The 20,176-nt window shown below is 38.5% G+C and overlaps 1 protein-coding gene across 1 annotated transcript in view; it reads left to right on the top strand.

Annotated features, from left to right (window-relative positions):
• The first annotated feature begins 4,406 nt into the window (after nucleotides 1-4,406).
• YTHDC2 (YTH domain containing 2) overlaps nucleotides 4,407-20,176 on the top strand; it is a 29,644-nt gene continuing 13,874 nt past the window's right edge. The window contains exons 1-16 of the mRNA XM_041484147.1: nucleotides 4,407-4,703; nucleotides 4,950-5,040; nucleotides 6,583-6,779; nucleotides 8,499-8,695; nucleotides 9,350-9,516; nucleotides 12,284-12,386; nucleotides 13,543-13,699; nucleotides 15,515-15,622; nucleotides 16,722-16,867; nucleotides 17,251-17,386; nucleotides 17,777-17,903; nucleotides 18,160-18,225; nucleotides 19,162-19,340; nucleotides 19,515-19,611; nucleotides 19,692-19,779; nucleotides 19,864-19,944. Coding sequence (XP_041340081.1) covers nucleotides 4,523-4,703; nucleotides 4,950-5,040; nucleotides 6,583-6,779; nucleotides 8,499-8,695; nucleotides 9,350-9,516; nucleotides 12,284-12,386; nucleotides 13,543-13,699; nucleotides 15,515-15,622; nucleotides 16,722-16,867; nucleotides 17,251-17,386; nucleotides 17,777-17,903; nucleotides 18,160-18,225; nucleotides 19,162-19,340; nucleotides 19,515-19,611; nucleotides 19,692-19,779; nucleotides 19,864-19,944 — 2,121 coding nt within the window. The 5' untranslated portion in view covers nucleotides 4,407-4,522. The remainder of the gene's footprint in view (nucleotides 4,704-4,949; nucleotides 5,041-6,582; nucleotides 6,780-8,498; nucleotides 8,696-9,349; nucleotides 9,517-12,283; nucleotides 12,387-13,542; nucleotides 13,700-15,514; nucleotides 15,623-16,721; nucleotides 16,868-17,250; nucleotides 17,387-17,776; nucleotides 17,904-18,159; nucleotides 18,226-19,161; nucleotides 19,341-19,514; nucleotides 19,612-19,691; nucleotides 19,780-19,863; nucleotides 19,945-20,176) is intronic.

Raw genomic sequence — 20,176 nt, 5'->3', positions numbered from 1 at the left:
TGCAGCCACATTTCCAATTGGACTGCTACCAACACCGTGACCAAAAGGGTGTCAGGTTGTGTTATGACTCTGTCAGTGTTGTTTTAGTTTACTGCATTGTTTATTTTATCTTTTTATTTTCTTCCCTAGTAAAGAACTGTTATTCCTGCTCCCATATTTTTTTGCCTGAGAGCCCCTTAATTTAAAATTTATAGCAATTCGGAGGCAGGGGGGTGGTTTTTACATTTTCCATTTCAGGGGAGGCTTCTGCATTCCTTAGCAGGCACCTGTCTTTCCAAACTAAGACAGTCAGTTACTGATCAAGAGACTGATCCTTCTCTACTTGTTAACATACTGAGTCAAGCATCCGTCACCATCTAACAGGCCTTAACTGGGACGTAACTTCACAGAAAGAATACTCTGAATTGGAAGGGATCATTGAGGCCAACTCTTTAAATAAATGCTTCATACGGGGATTGAACGTGTACATGGCCTTGGTATTATTAGCAAGCTAATTGATTGTATTTGATAAAGACAGCAGAACAGAACAGTATAGCCTTGGAGAAATAAAAATAGGATGTAACTTAATCAAACAGAAGTCCTGCAAGACAAGCAGGATGCCAGCTAAGCTTTGCAAGGCTGACAAAGCAGGAGTTATTAAACAATATTACGCTTACTCAAAAGTGGGGGTCGAGGAGCAGCCACCTAAGAAGGACAAAAGATATTGAAGACCACAGAAGAAGACCCCCAAAGAACCATATAAGGACTTCTGATAGGGGGTGTGACAATGTAAAATAAAGTAAAACATACACATCAAGTAAGTGGGGATAGCAAACAATGTTGTAAATCAGTGTGTATGATAAAACCTCTGTTTACCCAACCCTCAAGGCAGTTAATTAGAGGAAGAGTCCTCCGAGTGACCAGCATACTTCAGTAAAGAATGCCTGCTTTCTAATAGTCAAAGCTCTTGTAGAAAGTTTCTATCTGGAAAATTGTGGTATCATATTTGCTACAAAATGAGCACTTATTTCTTTAAGAAGGCTTCTGTTATTCCTCCTGAATAAGTCTTTTTTGTTGGAAAAAAAGGCTTCTGCCCAGCCTGACAGCTGGTCTACTACCACCCTGCCACAGGTGGCATGGCTGCAGGGTCTCTTTGCAGTTCCTGAGAATGGAAATCAGTCCATGGTCACCTTCCTAACTGTGAGCTCAGTCTGCTACGTAAAAACTCACGTCCAGTCGGGCAGCTATTTGTGATTCTTTTTTGTGGTGGCATAAATTCCTCGAGCTAAATTCCTGTGGTTGCTACTCCTGGACATATTTTTTGTACTTGGATAAATATTGCCTGCATCCCTCTTTAGGATTTATCATGAAACCATCTAGCCAGACTGACTAAATATTCTTTGTCAGATTTGGTATTCTGCTTTACTTGAAATGTGTATCACTTGCTCACACTGGTAATGTTTTTCTCCATCATTAGGCACTGCTATTAGGTTTTTGGATTAAAGGTGTTGAGACGTGATATCTATGTGTCTGTTGTGGTGTTAGAACTTTGGGTTTCTCCTGCTGCTGCCACTGAGTTAATACAGACTGGTGCTCCTGCTGCAACTGTATGTAGTTGCAATCAATCCCTCATGAGGTCCTAATTTCTGCATTACCTCTCCACTAGCTGTTCTAGAAGTTCTCTCAGTTGTCTCAGCCAAAGACTTAGTAAATTCCCCTAATCTAGGAATCTGTGGATGTCAGATGCCGCAGCTCTTAAGAAAACCTCAAGCCTACTTTTTGTGATCAGACGTGGGATCTTAATTATGGCCTCTCTTTGTTGTAATTTATTGCCCCTTCCCCAAAATACAGCCTAAATACTTACATTTCCTTTTGACACAGCTGAAACATGGATGGAGATGCATTCTGTTCCCCTTCTCCTAGGGCAACACAATCTAGTAGTACAATCATTCTTTCTTATCACAATTTTCTTATGACAAGTTATTTTCATGAACTGTACAACAAGAGCTGATTCCAGTAATTTTCTGTCTTATTGTAGTGCAGTAAGTGCTGAAGTCCCTGCAGATTCAAGGGGCCTAACATACCTCCTAAGGGTAAAAACACTTTCTCATTCACCTTTTTTTTTTTTAAAAACAGCAGCTTTTCCTTTTGTTTTTCATCAAAGGGGCAATACAAAACACTAGCAACAGAGACAGTTTCTTGCTCAGGCAGTACTCTTTGCATATTATCCTCCTGTAAGAAAAAGAAATGGAATTCCCCAAGTTAATAGATATAACCTTATTTTGAATACTAAAAAGATTTCCTGCTCCTGTAACCTTGCTGGTAAACCAGGCCACTGAAAATGCCCTTTGTTTATGAAAAGCAAATTTTACCAAACAACTGCAACAGTCCTCCATATTCTGGAGGAAGTCTTCAAATATTATTTGCATGTTTACCATCCTCAAAACAAATGCACATGTGAAAAAATGTGGGTTTATAATTATTTTTTGGACATATATGCAGAATTACCACCATTACAAGCAGTTACTAGTCGTGCACATACAAAAAATAAAGCAGCATTTCAGCATAACTTCTGAAGAACCTCCTTTTGGCATGGCATTTTAAATTTACACCACAACAATCACTTCAAATAGTCACAAACATGGTTTGAAGATGAGTATACCTCTACATCAGACCTTTGTGGGTCCCCCCTGTTTGAAGAGACTGTGTGCACATAGCAATCTAGAGTGAACAACTCCTTCAGTGTGTGTGCTTTCCAGAGATGTGGTCCATCTGTGCACCAATTGCCTGTTTGTTAGTTGCAAAATAAACTCTTGAAATGTGTTCAAGGAATCACTACACACTAAAGCACTGTTGCTTGCACATGATATAGCACAAGATTTTAAATAGTTTCCTACTTAATCCTTTAAAATGCTTGAACAACTCTCCTACCAATCTTTTCTTGCTATACCCAATTTAGTTCATCCGTCCATGTTCACAGAACAATGCTGGAATATGGGCAGTTCCCCTTGCAGACCTGCTGTGGATATGGGTACAGTCTGACATGGACTTTCCCTTCCCCTGGATGGTCACAGGCTGTTGAAACTCACCGGGCACTGTCAGAACTCTCCCTGGATCTCCTGATGGCTTCTCTGGGATGTGTTACATCAGCTCACTGGGTGCCTTGTGACACCCATCTGTGCCACTCTGAATTTGGGCATCTGAATTCATCTCCCCACTCCAGCTGGTGAAGAGCAGCAGGGATCACAAACCTGTTCTGCTGTTCACAAATCTGCTCTGAACAGCTTTTGCCTATTGTTTAGGACTGACTGACCCCAGTTTAACAGCTGATCCTAAACCTCCACCCCCTTGCAGGCCTTTTGAGGGACCCCAGCCCCTGCATGATTTACAGGGGACCACAGCTCCCACATGCCTTAGGAGAGACCTCAATCTCCCCTGTGCACACTCCTCAATCACACCTTACAGGTGACTTCAGTCCCCTGTGCAGCTTGGGAGAGACCCTAAAAACCCCTTTAAGTGTGCCTTTTGCTTATCAGCTGTGCACCCATACTCAACGCACTAACCTAATTTCACCAACTATGTACATAAAGCTGCAGGAAGGAAAAGTCTGAAATGATTAGAGAAATTTATTAAAAATAATTTGAGAGCCTTGTAGTTTATGTTGAATATACTTGGGGAATTTTAGCATTCATCCTTTGTATCCCAAAGATCTCAGTTGAACTCACACAGTTCCCCATGAACTCCACAGCAGTTGGATGTTTGAATAAGGGGGACTGTGACGGTGGTGGCCTGAGGTCCCATTTGGATTGCCAAACTGTTGAGAAAACTTCCCTATCTGAACATATCATGACCCATTTGGTTGGGAATGTGATGTTCGCTGTAAATCCTTTGCTCTCTTGAACAAAGACACCAGTCCACAAGTCAGGGACTTTTATCCTTTTACTATACAGTCACCTAAAATCCAGCAACTAGCCCTTCCAGTACTTCTATACAGCTGCAGAAGTGTTGGCTAACAAGCTCTCAACTTCTACAACTAACAACCTCACCTGCGGTCTGTACCAAAGTCCTCACTACAGACTTTGGTACAGACCAAGGGGGAGAATATGTTAGACATACTTTGCCAAGACGTAACAAGAAAGGAGAGAAATAAAGACGGGAAAAAAGAAAGAGAAGGAAAATCTGGATGACTCCATAAAACATTCAAAACAACAAGGCTGGGGGCTGCGATACTGAACGTCATTCCATGAAGTCGCATGACACCTGACAGGTATCAGCGCCGCTTCTCCAGTCACGGCCGCCCGTGACACTATCGCGCAACAGCGGCTCCACGGCACACCCGCACGGCTCTGCCGGGCTCAGAGCCACCCCAGCCGCTTCCTTCCGTGCGCAGGGCGGCTCCGCCTCCCGCCGCTGCGCGATCCCTGCCGCTGCCGCCCGGCGCTGGGCACGCGTCACGGCGCCGCGCCGCCCGGCCCCGCTGCTGCACCGCGGGCAGCGCCTGCGCTCCCCGCGTGTGGCGGAGCCGCCGCTCGCTGCCGGAGCCATGTCGCGGCCCAGGAACGTCCCGCCGCGGCAGCACGGCGCGGGCACCGCGGGCTCGGGCGCTCCCGCCGCGCCGGGCCGCGGCCGAGGCGGCAAAGGTCTGAGGGATATCCGCGTGGACGAGGAGGTGGAGATCGCGGTGAAGCTCGCTCTGGAGCGGTTCCGCTATGGCGAGGACACGGGTGCGTGGGGGAGCCGCGCGGAGCGGGGCGGGCGGGCCGGCTCTCCCCGGCAGGAGCAGCTCGGGCGGCCGCGCTGCCCCGGGCCGAGCCCCGCGGGGGAGAGCGCTGGCTCCGGTCCCGCTGTGCAAGGGAAGCATGGGGGGCTTGGGGACTGATAAACTCCTGGTGCCCAGGTCGTACGTCAGGGATACTGCTGCCTCTTGAGTTTTTGTGCTCGGGTTTTTATTTTTTTAATTCTCTTTCCAGAAATGGAATTCCCGTCTTCTTTCACTAGAACCGAAAGAGCATTTGTTCACCGGCTCTGTCATTCTCTTGGACTGATATCGAAGAGTAAAGGGTAAACTTGACTCTTATTTTTATGTATTATTTTCTTTTTCAGGTGCAAATTTGTGGGATTTCGCTGTCCCTGTTAAAACTACCTGTGTTTTTAACTTGTCCTGTAGTGTCGTGGGAAATGGTACTAGAGAAGAAACTTTAAGAAGTAAATATAAAAATAAATGTGTTTCCTTATGTTCTCTGTGCTTTGCTTGATGTCTGAGTAAAAAAACGCATAACATACTAGTTTGAAATGCAGTTTTGAGGACTTCATGTGATAAGAAAGATTTCTCATAAAGATACTTCCTGGTTTTTTTTCCCTGCGCTAATGTGTTTTGCATAGAATCTCTGGCGTTGACAGGTAAAGTGCACCTTAGAATGGCATGTCCAAAAGAGTGCTTCTGTTGGGAAGCATAGTAGAGGGTTCAAGTGTTGCTAGCAGGCAGAGGGAGGTCATGGTTCACCTTCACTCAGCACTGATTAGGCTACACTAGGAGTGTTGTGTCTGTCCAGAGCTGGGATCACCAGGAGGACAGAGATCTAGACTGGTGAGAGTTCAGTGAAGGACCAACAACCTGATGAAGGGCATGGAGCATCTCCTCTATGCAGAAGGGGTCAGAGTGCTAGGACTTTTCAGCCTGCAGAAGACAAGGCTCTGGGGGTTCTCAGCAGTGTATGTAAGTACTTGAAACGAGGATGTGAAGAGGACAGAGTCATTTTCACCAGGGCTGCTGGAGGTGGCTGTGCCTCTCCTTGCAGAGGCTGCCCTTGCCAGCACGTGCATACCTGCACCAGTCTTCCACCCTTGCCAGGGACGGGTCGCTGGGCTCTTAGTGTGACCTTCTGTTCTTACCCTGAGAAGTTGTTTTGAAAGTGTTAATTTTCAGTTCCATGCCCAGGTAGGCAAACTGGTCACTTATAAGGCCAGGTGCTGAGAAAGTGTTCATATGTCAGTTGTGGCCCAGGCACAAGTTAGTTCAGTTTGAAACACATTTACAACAATTCTTTGCATTTTGATGTCAAGAGTTCAGTCTGAGAAGTAGGTCAGTGTTATGATTAAGTGCTCTGGCTCCATTTCTACATAGTAAATCTTTGATAATGAACATCCTGAGATCTGATATGTATGTTTTTTTGGATTTTGTTAAGGATTGTAATCCCACTAGCAGGGAGGGTTTTTTTTTGTCTATTCTGCTTATTTGTTGATTTTTAACGTCTAAATCTTTCAAGTTAGTCTGAAAGTCAATTTGATGTCCTAACTCTCAGTGTTGGTTGATAAAATGATTGGTAGAGCTGGCTGTATTTTGGGAGACAAATGCTGTAGTTTGGGAGACATCTGATGTCTGCAGTGTCTGATCTGCACTACCTCGCATGAATAGAAGCTGTTTTTGATGATGACTGTTGTGAATGTTGCATTATGCTACTTAGGACATTATTTGGAGGATTCTTGTTCCAACATTATAGTTGAAAATAAGTTGACAGTCACCTTGAAAAAATTATTGCCAAAGATCATTACATGGAGGTAACTAGTTTGCATTCCTGAAATGCCTTTTTTCCTTTCTCCCAGAAAAGGAGCAAATCGATACCTAACTGTAAGAAAAAAGGATGGATCAGAACTAAAACGTGCAGTAATGACTTGTGCCTTAACTCCTGGTACAAAACACGCTGTTTGTACTTTAATTCAAAATTTTCCTGTCACAAATAAAGAACGAACAGAACTTCTGCCAAAGACAGAACAAGGAAATGCATATGCTGTTGAATCTGGTATGTTCAGTGTGTCTTGTGATATGGACTTGTGAATCAACACTGCTTGAAAAAACAACCCACAATCCAACCCCAAAACAAACCTCCCTATTTTCTGTCTCTTCTTCTGTCCTAACTGACACTCTTCTTTCTAAACAAACCTCATAATTTTCTTGTCTTGTAATTGTTAATAAATATAGGGTCTTTTTAAAACCTGTGTCATAAGATGCTCAGGCAGTCCTGTCACCCACATTGCAGTGTCTCCCCTGTATAAGGTTAATTTTGATTCTTTGAGACAATTTCAGCCAGATTTTTTTTTTTGAAGTACAGTTGTGAAGCACAGATTTCTGCAAGTTGCATGGGGTAAGATTAAAGAGACAGGTGTTAGCCATCACTCCTTGTAAGAATACCCTTAAGAGAAAATGAGACTGTCTCTTGTGCCTGTAGGAATTAATGTCCTTGATAAAATAAGGAATTCATGTTTTGTTTTGTCATCTAAAATAGATTTGGTCTGTAAGAGCTGTTAAGTAAACTTGGGCTATTATGTAAACTTCTTGATTTCTAGAGTATATAAAGTCCTCTGGAAGACAATATCTTCTGATATAAGACGTATTTTTAAAATAATGATTTTAACATGGTTGTTGCCTTAAAGTTATGTTTGTAAAAGTTATGTTGTGTTTCTGTGTACAAAGCTGGGTGTGGTGAACAGAGAACAGCAGTATACCTTGTTTAAATGGATATTTCTGATTCATTGTGTTTGTTCTTTAAGTGCTTCCTTTGCTATTTTCTTTCTCAGTTCATTCATTGTTTAATAGGATTGTTTAGTGAACAGAGGGAACTATAATAAAAGTATCAAAAAGCAGTTTCTTAGGGATGTAGGGTATAAATTAATGAATAGTGTAAAATTTATCTTTCTTTACTTCTCCAGAATGGTCTTTGGCTCTTTTAAAATGTTAGTCTGTGTTTGTCTTGGTAAAACAGTGTTTGTAATTTAATACGTGAATCTGTTAATTGCATTAAATAATTGCATTGTGCCTGTAAAATTGCATTAAAATTGCATTGACAGTGAGCTGCTCATTCTTTTGGAAAATAATTACTAAAGAATTATAGAGTAGCATTTAACATACTGATGTTGAAGTAGCCTCCTCAGAAGACTGCTTGCTTTCTGATTCATCACACTGCTGTGTGGCTCCAGGGTTTTCAGTGCATCATGTTTCATCATGGTACCTGTTAAGACAAGTCTTATGGACTAGGCTTAGCTGATGTAAGACTGACTGAAAGGAGGTCTTGAAAGACAAGTAATGATGTGAAAGAAGGCATGTGAATCACAGTAAAGTTGTCTTTTTGTTGGAAAGCACACTTGTCAGTATGGAATAACTTAAATGTTTAATTCTCTGGTGTATCTTTTATAGGCAAACTCTTGAGATGGGAATGTGTAAACAGATACAAAGGCCAAGGCTTTTTTTCTCTGATTTAGTTTCTGTTTCTCTTTATGCTTTTTGTGCCTTTTTTAACTTAAGCAATGTACTGTGATAATTCAGTTGTGTTTAAAATTTCTATGAAAGTAAAAAATTATTTGAACTATATTTATTTCAAGCACCATAACAGGATGTGTTACCATGAAAATCACTTTTAAATATGTCAGGGATGCTAATAAAATCAGAAGTGTTCATTTTTAAGTACAATTTTAACCAGTGTTTTAGTGAGCTTCCTTTATAATTTATTGACTTCTTTTCACAGAAAACAAAGAAGTGAAGACAAGTGGACGACTTAGTGATGGTATCCCCCAGGTTCCTGTTAAAAGAGGGGAATCCGAGCTTGATTCCTTCAGGCAATCACTACCAGTTTTTGAAAAACAGGAAGAAATTATTAAAATAATAAAGGACCATAAAGTTGTTTTGATTGTAGGAGAGACTGGATCTGGAAAAACTACTCAAGTAAGTTTTAATGAAATAAAAAACATAACAGTATTTATACCAAACTGATACCAAATCTGTAATATTTCTGTAATAAGGATTTTTTAAATTCTAGTTTTAAAGCTTTCGTTGTCTCATGTGGTTCAAGGTCTAGTATTCCAGTTGACTTTTTTGTTTTTGCAATGCTAAGCCAGCAGACACATATTTAAAGCATAAATTATTCTGCACCATTATCTGACGGATATCAGTTTTTCTTTAAAATAATCATAGCATATTGAAGGGAAAGTAGCTACAGTTTTGTATACCCTTTTCCTTCTAAAGCTAGTTCCTGGTATGTGGAGTACTATTGTATTACAATGAAAGAATGTCTACAGGGTTTTTTACATAGATTTCCCTGAAGCAGGAGAGAGAAGCTTCAACTCTTGGTTGGTTGGTTGGGATTTTTTGTTGTTGTTATTTTCGTTGTTGTGTTTTGTTTGAAAGAGATGAAACTTAATAGATTAAATTAATTTTTGTCACCTTTTTTGCCACTTCAGGAACATTTGCAGTGATAATCCTATTGTGAGTAATTTTGCAATGTATGTGATACTGGGGTGTATGTAAATTGTTTCATTGTGATAAAAAAGTTATGAGTCTGTCAAAGTAAAAAGTAAATTTTAAACCACTTTGTTACAGATCCCCCAGTTTATTCTTGATGACTGTCACAAAAATGGAACTCCCTGCCGTATATTTTGCACTCAGCCAAGACGTTTGGCAGCACTTGCTGTGGCTGAAAGAGTGGCAGCAGAAAGAAGAGAAAAGGTTGGCCAGACAGTTGGTTATCAGATCCGGTTAGAAAGCAGGTACTGATGACATTTCTTAAAGTCAGTTGGTCTGGTATGGGTGTTTTGTGTCTTGGTTATCTCAACTACAGTGTATTTGGGATGCAGCCCAGTAAAATCTCACTGTGTAAAGTATAAGTAGGATGTGTTATTTTGGGTAATGAATGTTTAAGAGTTGGAAAGGGTGGTTTTTCTCCTGTCTTATGCAGTATCATGCAGTGAGTTGTTCTATAGAACTGAACTGTAAATGCTTTCTCTTGATTTCTTCCTTGTCCTCTCTACTTTTAACATTGATAGATCCAAAAGTTCTGCAAGATTTGAAAATAGCTAGGAAGACTGGCATGCTGTGACAAAAGCTAGGTGGGGAGAGTTTGTCGGGCACAGAAAAGGGGAAACAACAAAATTGGAAAGTGAACAATGATGTTGAGCATTAACAATCTACTCTGGGTTAAATTTACTCTGTTTAATCTTTTATGCTTAAAGCAAAAGCAGAAATTCTAGATGACCTGAGGAATTTGCTCCTAAAACAGAGCAGGGATGGATGAAAGTCTGAAGATTGTGTGTGGTTTCTAAAGTCTTTGAATTGTGTAAATAGTGGGATTTTCAGGAATGGGCAGCAACTGGGATACAGGTGAGAGGAAGATGGCAAAAGGTATGCCTGGTTATGTTGCTTATATGGATGAAGATAATACATTTCTAATGAAAATGAATGCACCTGAACAGCAAAGCCAAGTTGAAGAATTTTGCTATGCATACTGAAGGTCACCAGGCTAGAAGAAGAGCATCAGAAGATTAGAGAAGCAAGTTAAGATGAATTGCAAGTAAGATGGATGGTTATTGTATGGAAGAATTATGCTGAATGAAGAAAAACAAAGTATAGGTCAGATGGAAGAATTACTGGAAGCAGTGCAGAGGAACCAAAGAGTTCACTTGAGAAAGAGCAAAAGGGAGAGATGACACTGTTTCCGTCTTGGCAAAAAGTGTTGGATGGAAGTGTTTGCAGTAACACAGAAATGCGGTTTTTTATGTCTTAGTGTCTTAAACAGTAGGGGTGATTTCTAGAAGGCTAATGAAAAGGAGTGACAAGATTAAAAAAGTAAAGCATTTCCATCTGGTATGTGTTCCATTAATTCAGCATGTAAGAGTATTTTTGAAGTGAAAAAAGAATTCCAAAGTTGAAATAGAGACATATATATGTGTGTTCCTTTGTTTAGTACTCTACAGTTTTTTGTGGAAGTTTTCAGTACTTAAAGTGTCAGTGTTGGAGGAAGTAATTGCTGGTTTTACTTGCACAGCTAGCATTGCCACAGGTAGTAGGTACTTTTAAGAATTTTAGAGTCTTGAAAAATCAAAGCATTTGAAAAGGTTCAGCTTATTTCTTGAGATTTAGTCCAATATGGTGTTTTGGGTTTGTATGGCAAAGTTTTGGTAATGAGGGGAGTGTTTTTTTGTGAGAAGAAGCTTCCCACGTGTCTGATGAAGCCTCTGTCAGCTGGCTGTAAGAGACCTGCCCCTAGCCAAGGCCAAGCCCATCGGCAGCAGTGAGCGTTGGCTCCGGAGCAGCTTGTTTGAGAAGAAAATCTGCACAGCACTACAAAGAGGGGATTGCAAATATTTGAGAGGAATAGTACTGCAGACACCAAGGTCAGTGCCAAAGGAGTGGCAGGAGATGCTCCAGGTGCCAAAGCAGAGATTCCCCTGCAACCCATGGTGAAGACTGTGGTGGGGAGGATGTTCCCATGCAACCTATGGAAATCCCCAGTGGGGCAGTCCATCTGCAGCCTGTGGAGGAGCCTAATACTAGAGCAGGTGGTTGCCCAAAGGAGGTTATGACCCTGTGGGAAGCCTGTGCTGGAGCAGGTTCCTGACAGAACATGTGGCCCCACAGAGAGTGGAGTTTTCACTTTTTGCTGGTGGGACTTGTGAACCCATGGGAAACCCATGTTGGAGCAGTCTGTTCCTGAGGGACTGTATCACATGGGAGGGACCTACACTGGAGCAATTTGTGAAGAATGAGAAATCCCTGGTGTGAGGAGGAAGGAGCAGTAGAGACAAGATGTGGTGAATTGACCACAGCCTCCATTCCACGTCCCCCTGTGTGCTGAGGGGTAGGAATTAGAGAAAAATGGAAGCTAAACCTGAGAAGAAGGGTGGGGTGGGGGGAGTTGTTGTTTTGATTCTATTTCTCATTATCCTACTTGGATTTAATTGCTAATACACTAAATCAAGTTTTGCAAGTCAAGTCTGTTTTGCCCATGATGGAGAGATGCCCAGTGATCTCTCCCGGTCCTTACTTTGACCCTTGAGCCTTTTGTTGAATTCCTTCTCCCCTGTCCAGCTGAGGGGAGGGGGATAGGGCAGCCTGGGTGGGTGCCTGGCATTCAGCCAAGGTCAACCTGCCACATGTAGACAAAGATTATATCTGAGGGTATTTGTAAGAATTGTGACCTGACAGTCCACATTGAATTTTCCAGTAAATTAATACAACATGCCAAGGTTCTCTAGATTCTGTTTCACTTGCTTATTAATTTAGAAAAAAATTAATCTCTCCTTGTTTATTAATCGCTTGTCTGAAGTTTTTGAGCATTAGTACTAAGAACCCTTAGGAACTCTTAGGGAACAGGTGTAGTTTATAAACAAATAAGTATGCATGAACTCTTTGGTGACAGAACAATGCTTCCACTTCTGGTGAGGAGCCCTTCAGTCTTTAATTTTCAGTAAATAGTGGAAAGCTAGCAGCATTTAAATGGTGAAAAAAGCAGAAGCATCTTTGTTCACTGTTCACTAGGGTTTCTCCAAAGACACTGGTAACCTTTTGCACTAATGGCATACTGCTTCGCACATTGATGGCAGGAGACAGCACCCTATCAACCGTGACACATGTTATTGTGGTAAGGATCTCATATTTCCTGTGAGATGGAGCAGTATCTATTGTTTCTTAATTGGAAGATGAGCCCCTAGTTTTCTGTATTAATTTGATGGACATGAAAGCTGTTTTTGTTAAGTTAGAACCTGAATTAACTTTAAAGAGTTACTGATTTTTTTATTGTAATATGCATATTTTTCTGGGGTTTTATTTTTTTCTTCTAAAAGCATCTTATATTAGGATTTTGTCAGCAGTTAATTTTGGAATTGTGATGTGATTGTGGAGGTTTGAATTTTTCTGAATTTCCTCTGTCAGTAGAAAAGCCTTAGGAAGGTTCAATACAAGTGTGTCAGAATTTCTGTTATCATGTACTTGATTTTGCAGTACCAAGTGTGCAGTCCCTTTATTTGCCCAATGTTTTCAACATAAAATGTAGTCTAATTTCTAGCAAATTATTTGTGTTCATGTATGATTATGTAAACTTCCTGTTGTGGAGTTTGATAAGTCAGTGGAACCAGAATGTTTGCTGCAAGTTCTCCACTGCTGAAAAAGAAAAAACCATGGTAAGTTTAGGTGGCTGTCTGTTTACCAAGGAGGAAAAAAGCATAAGAATGGTTTGTGCATTCTTGACTTCAGCCTGCAAGTCTTGTTCTTGATTCGTACATTCAGAATATATAACTAAACAGAAGATAGGCAAAGATGATTAGTCAGGTATGTGCCTTAATGGTAAGCTTTGTGCATAATTTATTTGATCTAAGAAATCTATCTGATTTTTATTGTTATGTGGTATCATACAGTTTTTTTTTTTTTAATTCTCAGCAGTTGTAAACAGTAATTTTATTGAAATAAGATTTCAGGATTTGCAGTTTGTGGCTTTATCTTGAAAATGCGATTCAAGTGCAAGAGTTAGAGAAGTTTCAGATGCTCTTTTTGATCTCTGAAATGAAGGTCCATGATGGGTTGTGCATTACAGTGCAGTCTTTGAAGTATTGTTTTTTACTTTCGGATAGATTTTAAAAATATTCTTCTTAAGTTAAACTTAAGCATTTTAATACCTCTGCAGTGCACCACCAAATTACATGTTTTAGTTTTAGAAAAATAATATTTGTGAAAAGTTATGATCTTGGATCTGTGATGTTTACATGTTCCTTTTTTTTTTTTTTTTGTTTCCTTTCGTACAGGATGAAGTACATGAGAGGGATAGGTTTAGTGACTTCTTGCTAATAAAACTGAGAGATGTGTTGCAAAGCCAAGCTAATTTAAAACTAATTGTTTCTAGTGCTGCTCTAGATGCAGACCTCTTTATTAGGTATTTTGGATGTTGCCCAGTAATACACAGTAAGTACTTAAGTAAACTCTTAAATCTCAGTATACCTGCACTGGGACTCCTAGATGTTAACTGAATTGTACCAAACCATTTTGAGTAAAGGCATGTGATAAATACACTTAGAGTTACCAGCAGTGCTTGTTCCTTGTTTACTTATGTTTGTTATTTCTTAACTATTTGCATCTACCTCAGAGGGAATTGTTTTTATCAATGGGTATTCTGTAAATGTAGGGATGTCCTGATCCCCTCCATGTTCAATTCAGGGAGGAAAAGGTTCTTAAAATGCTGGTCTGCATAGCGATACAGACACTGGGGTTTGCAAGAGTGTGATATCTTTTAGTATATTCCAGTAGATTCTACTTCTGGCATCAGAGATTGCTTCTAGTTAGAGGAAAAAACTCAGATAACTCTTATCTGTTCATTTCAGAAATGCTGTCCTAGGCAAATTGGGGTATATGTTTTAATCACATGATTCTTTGCTTCGTTTAGAATTTTCTACACAATTCATTGGTTAATTTTATGGGATGTTAATGAGAAAGAGTTATTTTTTCTTATTTATGCGTAAAAGTGTTCATTTCTGGTTTTCGGGTTTAAATTGTTGCCTAGGAAAATAAGGCTTGCAGCTTGTTGGAGGCATGAATCTGGAAGTTACACATGATTTTAATATTTGGCAATTTTTTGGGGGGGCAGAAAAACCTCATTGTAATTTTTGTATGGCTTTCCAGTTTACTTTTTTTGCAGCTTCTCATCCTGTTAGATCAATAGATTTATTTTGGAAATTCTGGCTACTGTCCCTTTCTTCGGTTTACTGCATTGGTTATACTGTTATCACATACTGGACTTCACAGGATAATCACAATTGAAAAGATGCTTTTTCCAATTTTGCTAATTAAAGAATTAAGAGAGTTTAGATACTTTGTCTATTAATATCATGAAAAAGGTTTTATTCTTCAGCAGTGTAGTTGACACAATCCTCACCACAGTAACATTTTTTCTTTGTGGGTTTCTTAGAACACAGAGTTTGTGATTAGTGTTAGAAGTCTTCCTCTATGACAGCTTCTAAAAATATGTGAGCTGTAGCTTATTCTTTCTGTAGGAGAGATAAGTCCTAGGTGATCTGAACTTAGTTGTGGTAAGTATCTGCTAAGGAACCTAACATAGATACGAATTCTTCCTGTGTAGAAACATAATTTAATATCCATAAATAAGGTCTAGAAACCAGTGATGTTAAAAGAGAAATCAGAGTAAGTTCTTATGAGAGAAAGACCATGGGAAGAAGTCACCAAAGAAAGCCAAAATTGACTGCAGTAATTGAGGACATTGGGAGAAGTCCATCTCCTCATATACTTCTCATGAAAGGAGGTAGTTGAATACAGACATGGCAGTCTGCTTGTGGGATCTTATGCTAAAACTGTCTTAAGTGATCTTATATTTAGTAATTCAGATGGCTAACACAGTGAATTCTTTTTTGTACTCCTAAACAAAATGACTTATTTTCTTCTCATTTGGTAAAATTGCAGTAAATAACTGTCAATCTTACATCTCTTGCTATTAGCACTTAATAGAATTGAAGAGGTTGATGAAAAACATGGTACACACCTGGCATTTCCTTTTTCAATTTTTTCTTGTGGCCTAGTTGCTTAAAGAAGATAATCTCAAGTGAAGATACTCTTAGAAGACTTTCCAATGAATATAAGAATTCATTAAATCAGACCCTAATCATGTTTAATTCACTTTCCTGTCTATAAAAACTATTTTTAAGAACTGATGTTCTTAAAGCGAAGCTTGGGAATATCTAATCTTTCATGAATTATTTCTTCTTTTAGTCCAAGGAAGACCTTTTGAAGTTAAAGAGATGTTTTTGGAGGACATTTTACGAAGTACTGGGTATACAAACAAAGAGATGGTAAAGTACAAAAAAGAGAAGCAGCAAGGTTGGTGGACTTGTAAATTGTTATGGCTTGACAATGAGTCTCATTGATTGATTGATTCAACAACAAGTAAAATGATTCTTTGTTAATATTCTGATATCAGATTGTTAAATGAGACATGATTAGATGACAGCATGTATCTTTAAAACCCTGTGTTTACATTGTAGATGTAAATTGTGATTGAAAAAAGTATTTTTACTTTCAGTGGTTAATTCTTACTTCTTTTAGTTGATAAATGTTATATTTTTCCTAATTGTTATGAAGTAGAATTACATACACATGTGGCTTTGCCCACGTGAACACTACAGAAACATAAGATACAATATGCTGACATTTAGGTGCAAATTTAAATGTAGCCATTAGAGGAGGCGGGATTTTGTACATCTTGCACAGAAGTGGTTTCTACTATTAATTTTTTTAAGTGTATTCTTCAGACATGGGTGCATTTAGCATATTTAGGTCAAGGAGCAGTAACACACTTGAACCAAATATAGGGGGTTCTTTGCAATTCATTAAGTATTTGGGTATATTGATCACAATATTTGAGACGTTTTCCTGATAGCTGAAAGTAATTCTCCTCATGAGTATTAAAAAAAATGTTTAAAAAGGCCAACCCCAAAGCTGTAACATACAATGCTATCTACACATTTATCATGGTGCTCAGCTCTGGTCACTGTGGGTGGAAAAGCTCAGCTGGGGCACTGATGGCTTCTACTGTTTCTTTTACCAGTACGCAAAAAGTAGTTGTTACATGCAAGAGTTATATCACTGCTCTTTGGCATTTCACTTCTGGAGAAAGATCTGGATTGAGAATTGTGTAGAAGTTACTTGGGAATCTTGTTTAATGCAGCAAGTTGCAGGCTTAATGGGTTAAGCAACCAAGTGATATTTCTTGCCTTGTTTCTGTAGCAGATTTTTGCAGTGATGCACTTTGGGTGCCCTTAATAATGGAATTTTTATTGGACTGGTAACAATGTTCTAGATTAAATAAGAGCTCAAACAGTTTAAACTTCGTAATTAAATATTGCAGTTTTTTTAAACTTAAATTAATGGATAATTAGGATGATTAAAACTTTTCATGGAAATTCTTTATGAATTGTAGAAGAAAAACAGCAAAGCACTCTTACTGAGTGGTGTTCTGCTCGAGAAAATAATACTAAGCTGGAACCTGAGAGACCAAGATTTGTCCCAAGGGCTGAAGAGTGTAGTCTTTTGGGTGATGACGGTAACACAGTATTTAATCAACTGGTAAGTTTTTCCTTTTGTTGGGAGATGTGTTTTAAAATCTACTTTAAAAACTGTTTTCCAAAGATACTAGTCCTGTAGAATTTCTTGAATGGCATTAACATGTTTTATAGATGCTTTTTTTTTAAATTATCAAGAACTACTATAGTCAGAGTATGCTTTTCACTTAAAATGGTTTGTGCACTACGTCTCTTCAGCTTAAATAGCTGAACTGCCATTGCATAAAGTATTTGCATGATGCAGTAAATGCTTTAACTGGTACCTGAATGCTGGATTTCTGATTGCTACTTGGAAAACAAGCTGTTCAATTTTTTGATGTGTAATATATGAGAATAAAGATAAATCTTAGAAGACATCTGTCTTTCAATACTGTTTTTCCTCTTCAGACTGAAAAAGATGCTAATTGCCTTGAACTATGGTTAATAAAAGAAATGGATTCTTGTCTTTCTGACATCTGGTTGCATAAAGATATCGATGCCTTTGCTCAGGTGTTCCATCTCATTTTAACTGAAAATGTCAGTGGTAAGTCTGTCATCTTATAACATAATTAAAAAACAATAACAAAATGACTTGAATTTCTGTGGCTGCTTTATCTCCAGTTTCAAATGTTGTTTGGGTTGAATTCTTGTGCCTATTGGAAAAGTGAATAGAATTAGCGGAATTAATGAATTGTTTAGTTGATTTTGTTTGTACTTGTTTTGAAGTATTAACAGACATTACAGTGTGTCTAAAGTAGTGTTAAATTCATATGAACTGAGTGGTGGGATGAAGTCAGAAAACAAATTCTCTCTGGCCTAGATTTTAAAAGTCATATAAGCCACATTCATATTGTGTTTAGGTGATAAAGTAAGAATGTTTTTATTTGGTTTGCTGCTTTATTTGTTTTTTTATTTATTTATTTGTAATTCTCAGTTGATTATAGGCACAGTGAAACCAGTGCGACTGCACTAATGATTGCTTCAGGGAGAGGCTTTTTGAGTCAAGTAGAGCAGCTGATCAGTATGGGAGCAAATATCCACTGCAAATCATCTAATGGCTGGTAAAAACAAACAAACCAAAACATAAATTCATTTGTCAGTATACAAATGAGAAAGAAATTTCTTTAACATTTAAACTAATTGCTAGCTTAACAGACTACTGTAAGCAATAGTAAATTTTGACATTCAAAGCATTTTCTAACTTCTGTTTATCACATTGTGTTCTGGAAATTATAAACTGACTTCTTAATTCAGAGTCTTAGGCTGTGTGTCTTTTGAAGTGAGAAGTTTAAAAAAGATGTCTGTGTACTCTTTCAGGATGGCTGTGGACTGGGCTAAGCACTTTGGACAGACAGAGGTTGTTGACCTGTTGGAGTCCTACGGGTGAGCTATAACTACTTTGCAGAAACAGTTGAAGGGAAATGTTGAAGGGAAATTTGCGTTTCGTCTTCTAATCAGAACAATTTTTAGCTTTTTATGCCTTTAAATCTGACCTAAATAGCAGGATTTCTTTGAGACCAGGAATGTTTCGAAAACATGCTCTTTAAAAAAAGTGTTTATATTCAGTGTATTTCATTGATTATGTTTGTGCAAATCCTAGAATAAATATAGTTAGAGTGGTGTAGACTTCTTTCATGTTATTAATTTTTATCATTTTGATTTGGGCATTGCTATCGTGATTATATGTCTAGGCAGGATACGAGTATACTGACTTAGATAAATAGAAATAATGACTCTACCGTGTACCGTTTTAATTTCAGATGCTTATTTAGGAAACAAACGTGTTGTGTTTTTATCTATACTTTGTTGTCTATACATAGTAGCTATAACAAAGAAATTTAATGTAACATTTACACTAAGTCATTCAAGAATTGGTTTCTGATTACCTTGCAGTTACAGTTCAGTTATCATTTTGTAGAGATTAGTATTTTTAGAACACTTTTTAGTATAGTTTCCATTTGTGTAGTACCTCTTCATGTGAGGAAAACATTTGGGAAAACATTTATTTAAAATACTTTTTATTTAACAGGTAAACAAGTAGTGTCTTTATACTTTGAGTTCCGACACTTTGCTTATGACTGTGTTTTAAAAAAGAGTAAGAAAATCAAAGTTATGCTAAAAATTGAAATTTCATGCTTTGTTGGATTACACTTAAATCGGTGAATAGTAATAGTATTTTGGAGGTGCTGTTCTGCTACTCTTTAAAATTAAAATTTGAAAGGAGTAGTCTTGTTGGTGTTGATCTAATTTTAGTTGGTGGCTGAATGCAGACCTGAAACAAACAGCCTTGACTCTGGTCTGTGCGTTTTTCTATTTCAGTGCTTCAGCAGGATTTGGAAATCTGGATGAAAGTTCCCTGGTCCGAACAAGTGGTAGTGACCTTAGTGCAGAGGACAGAGAACTCTTGACGGCTTATCATCACAGTTTTGATGATGAAAAAGTGGATCTTGACCTCATTATGCACTTGCTTTATAACATCTGTCATAGTTGTGAGACTGGTAAGTATAAACACACACTCCTGGTAAATTACTGTACTTTCAGCCTTTGACAAATCCTGCCCTTCTTTTGGAAACACTAAATAGGTGAAACCTTCCAAATGCTACTATGTACAGTTCTGATGCGTATTTTAAGTGAATTTGCTGCTTAACTCTGCAAACCCGCTTCTTTTTCAGGAGCAATTTTAATATTTCTTCCTGGATATGATGAGATAGTTAGCCTGAGGGATCGTATTCTTTTTGATGACAAGAGATTTGCGGACAATGTGCACAGGTAAAGCCTCTGGTTCCTGTGGTTGAGGTTTTCATTGCATCTTTTATAAATACTTAGATGTGCTCTTTGTCTTGCATTAGATACCAGGTTTTCATGCTTCATTCAAATATGCAGACTTTGGATCAGAAGAAAGTGCTTAAAAGTCCACCTCCTGGTGTGCGCAAAATAGTAAGTTTTAGAGGACTTTGTCAGATACTGTATTAATCTCTGTTGTCTTGCTTTTAACTATGGTTTTGGTTGTTTTATTTGCAGATTCTTTCTACAAATATAGCAGAAACCAGCATAACAGTCAATGATGTTGTATTTGTTATTGACTCAGGCAAGGTGAAAGAGGTATGATTAGTTAAAACTTTCTGTGACAAGTAAACTTCCCAGTGTTATTCTATAATATATAAGAGGTAAATTTTAGAGTACTGTTTTCTTATAGTAGGCTGACAGCTAGTGCATGTCAAGAAACAAAGATCACAGAAGTCTTGACATTTGTTTTATGACAAATATTGTAAATAATTAGGTGTTAATAAACCTTGTAAAAACTATTGCAGATTGAAATGCTAATGTTTTTTTT

The sequence above is a fragment of the Pyrgilauda ruficollis genome, unplaced genomic scaffold (genome assembly GCF_017590135.1).
Source record: "Pyrgilauda ruficollis isolate IOZ18807 unplaced genomic scaffold, ASM1759013v1 scaffold64, whole genome shotgun sequence".
Classification (NCBI taxonomy): Eukaryota; Metazoa; Chordata; class Aves; order Passeriformes; family Passeridae; genus Pyrgilauda; species Pyrgilauda ruficollis.
This window is presented reverse-complemented; position numbering and strand designations above follow the sequence as displayed.